Source organism: Cynoglossus semilaevis, chromosome 1, assembly GCF_000523025.1.
Source record: "Cynoglossus semilaevis isolate Cse_v1.0 chromosome 1, Cse_v1.0, whole genome shotgun sequence".
Classification (NCBI taxonomy): domain Eukaryota; kingdom Metazoa; phylum Chordata; class Actinopteri; order Pleuronectiformes; family Cynoglossidae; genus Cynoglossus; species Cynoglossus semilaevis.
Window position 1 is genome coordinate 2486184 of NC_024307.1, and position 3931 is coordinate 2490114.

Here is a 3931-nt window from a genome sequence, read left to right on the forward strand (position 1 = left end):
CAACTGACATGGTCTGTGAACCTCATCAACTGACATTGGTCTGTGAACCTCAGCAACTGACATGGTTCTCTTCAACAACAGAAGATAAAAAAGTCCCATTTCTGTCCAGAAACACTGGAACATCACCATTGATCTGCTCTGGTTAAACTGGTCAAACTGGTCTGGTCTGGTCTTACGTTTTTAGGCGCATACTGCCCCCTACTGTATTAGAGTGTGTAGTGTCATGGTATGACCAGTGACTTTTTGAGATAACAGCCTACACCTTACACCTTGATGCGTTATTTTTTTTTATTTTAATCAATGTGAATTGTCACGCACTTGTGTTGATTTTTTACCAATTCCCGATGGATCGTTACATCCAAAATCAGAAGGAAATTTCTAGTAGATGTGAACAGACAAAATAAAATTATAAAAATGGTTCCAGCTGCATATTTGTATATTTGGACAAAATAACTTCCTTAAAGGGCTCAGGAAAAACATCTGGATGAGTCTGACGCAGTTTGCTAGCAACCTTTAAGCCTCTAGCTCCGCCCACATAGCTCCACCCGATTAACTCATCCTACACACATTCCCAAACACAAACCTTTGATCATGTCTGTCAACAGCCGTGTGTCTTTCTTCAATTCCTGTGAGTATATGAGGACGGTGTTCAACTAAAGAGGCCCAGGTTTCACATAGAGTCAGGGGTCACCAACGTGGTGCGCCAGGGGTCACCTGGTAACCCCTGTTAACTACCCCAGGGGTATGTTCTAAAAATAAAACTAGTTTAGGTGCCCGTGGGGTATGTTCTAAAAATCAAACTAGTCAACAATGGTACTGTTGCTGTGCCTTTTGAATCAGTTCCACCTGCAGTGATATTCAAATGGATTCAGTGTCAACTGTTGTCTGTCCCAGAACTGATTATTATCACGTTGTTGAGAAACTCTGTATCAAACAAGTAGCTCTTCTTGTTACTAACTGCCCTTGAGGAAACTCTCAGTTTCAGAAACGTTAGCGACCCCTGCAGTAAACAGAAACAAAAAGATCTCTTTATTCAATTCTACATTTTGTTACATTTCAGTTTCTCTGTGAGAAACTGTGAGATTTTTCCCTACGTTAAAATAGCGCCATGAGTCAGAAATCCAAATGTAACATTTGAGCATCTACGTGTACTGACAACAGACCAACGCCGGCGTTTTCTTTGTGTCCTGACACGACGAACTGTGTCTTTGGACTCGTCAGTGAAAATAAATTAAAAACCGTGTTGTGGGAAAGTTTCCCGTTTACTTTTAACATCACCGTTGGCAGAGAGCGTGAGAAATAAAGGAACTGATGTCAATAACAATGACTCATCTGTTCTGCCCCCCCCCCTTCACGCCCCCCCCCGTCCCTCACCTTGACTATGTGCAGTTTCGGCAGCAGGTTACAGTCAGCCAGAGTCATTTCATCTCCGTCCAAGAACTTGCGAGTGGACACTTTGACGTCCTCGATGCTGTTGTGGTCGATCTCGTCAGGCAGGGGGGATCGCAGATACTCGTCCAGCTTCTGCAGCGTCTTCAGCAGGCCGCGCTCCAGACCTGCGAGGAGACGAGAGACATGTTTGAACATATTAAAAAAAAAAAAAAATTGATAAAAATATTATCTACTCGCGTTAAATTCAGGCAGCGCTGGATTTATTTATTTAGTTATTAATAATTTTGAAACCACAGGTAGATGCCACTTTGGCTGCAGTACCACTACTGGCCAGCAGAGGTCTGCTGTATTTTTCTGAAGGTATTAGGGCAGAAAAGGCCACATGTAAAAGTGTGGCTCCTCATATTTACCACAATGATGGCTGATTTAAAAGACTGAAATGCGTTTAACCTTATCTACGCCCTCTAACGGGGAAATGCGGGCATTGCAGGGAAAAGGCATAAGTATAATGATAATATAAATTAATACAATATTTTAGACAAATTTGGCGGGCCGGATTAGAAAACCAGATGGGCCGCATCCGGGCCCCGGTCCGTAGTTTGTCTGTGCCTGGTGTAGGCAGTCGATCATTCAAAAGTATAAAATGATCAACTTTTTTTTTCAACGATAAAACGTCACCACCGCTCCACACGAGGCTGAACTACACGCATGCTGAACAGCCACACGAGGGCAGCATTTCATCATTAATAATTCAATGACCCTGCATGTAGACAGGATCAGTAGAGTCAGAACAACGTGACAGTTTATTGTAACTTCAGTTTCAGACTCATACATGTGAAATCGATTTTAGAAGGTTAGAAGTTTTAATCCATGAACTCTTCTTCACTCTTTGACTCACTCTATTAGCTCATGCTATAAGTTCACTCTTGGGTTCACTTTATTAGTTCACTCTTCTGTCCACTCTTTGGTTCACTCTATTAGTTCACTCTTTGCTTTACTCTATTAGCTCATGCTAATAGCTCATGCTATTCGTTCACCCTTCTGTTCACTCTACTAGCTCATGCTATTAGTTCCACTCTTGGGTTCACTCTTTGCTTTAGTCTATTAGTTCACTCTTTGACTCACTCTTGGGTTCACTCTATTAGCTCATGCTATTAGTTCCACTCTTGGGTTCACTCTTTGCTTTAGTCTATTAGCTCATGCTATTAGCTCATGCTATTAGTTCACTCTTCTATCCACTCTGACTCACTCTTTGATTCACTCTATGAGCTCATGCTATTAGTTTACTCTATTAGTTCACTCTTTGCTTTAGTCTATTAGTTCACTCAATTAGTTCACTCTTTGACTCACTCTTTGGTTCACTTTATTAGCTCATGCGTTCACTCTTCTTCTTAGTTCACTATTTGCTTCACTCTTTAATTAAAAAAAGAACCACCTGACATCTTAGTCCCACATAACTTTGACTCACTCTTTGGTTCACTTTATTAGCTCATGCTATTAGTTCACTCTTTGCTTCACTCTTTAATTAAAAAACAACCACCTGACATCTTAGTCCCACATAAACCTGGCTCAGAGAACCGTTCCAAAGTTCCCTGTTACTGTGCAGGGCACTGATCACAGAACCTCCTCAGTGTTGACACAGCCCGGTCTCTCACGTCCAGCTGACCGCGGCTCCGTGTTTTCCCAGGGTGGAGAACACATGACACAAAGTCTTGGTATTTAATTGAGGATCACCAACACCATTGTGAGGAAACAAGGGCGGCGAGTGTTGGAGCCGGGACAGGAGGCTCCGGATCGGTCACATGACTCCAATAATCTTATCTAGTGAGTTGTGATACTGCAATCCTGTTACAGCTCAGCCGGGCTACGTTTACAGGGCGAGACACAGAGAGAGAGAGAGTGGAAGCTGCTCTCTGGTTTTTCCTGCTCTGATCTCTACAATGTGTCAACACACACACACACACACACACACACACACACATGGGCCACCTACCCTCATTTGCATCAGGTTTGGAGTTTTTGATGTACGCAGAAAATTTGGCAAAGATGTCCATACCAGCTGTGTTGGACTCAGGGTGTCGAGCTCCGAGCTTGATGTACCTGCACAGAACCAGACTCACGTAAACAAACAGTCAGACCCTGTCCCTGACTGATCATTATTTTCCAGGTAAGTATGAGTGGAGAGGGAGAGAGAGAGACACAGAGAGAGAGTGCAGTGTGTTTGGGTAAGAGGTGTGGCAGGCGGTTGCCACGGCGATGTGAAATGGCTCACTTTGGTGGGCAGAGAACGTCCTCAAGGAACTCCTCGATCTTGTTGACATCAGTCTTGACCTCGCCGTTGAAGGTGATGAAGGGCGGGTGAGTGCCTGGAGCCAGATTCTGGAGGTCCGCCGGTTTCCTGGAAGACAAGGAGTGAGAAGGTCAGAGGTCAGTTGGAGGACCACGATCCACCAACCAACTGTTGACTTAACGTAGGGTTAAAGGGCCGTGACTCATCCTGCTCTGACTACAGCTGTGTTTCTGTTTGTCTCTGACTGAG

The 3931-nt window shown here is 43.9% G+C and overlaps 1 protein-coding gene across 1 annotated transcript in view; it reads right to left on the bottom strand.

Moving 5' to 3' along the window:
- The window catches only part of clic4 (chloride intracellular channel 4), a 24023-nt gene that overhangs the window by 2957 nt on the left and 17135 nt on the right, over positions 1–3931 (bottom strand). Inside the window, exons 3-5 of the mRNA XM_008314960.3 lie at positions 3665–3790; positions 3386–3492; positions 1375–1556 (exon numbers count right to left, since the gene is read on the bottom strand). Coding sequence (XP_008313182.1) covers positions 1375–1556; positions 3386–3492; positions 3665–3790 — 415 coding nt within the window. The remainder of the gene's footprint in view (positions 1–1374; positions 1557–3385; positions 3493–3664; positions 3791–3931) is intronic.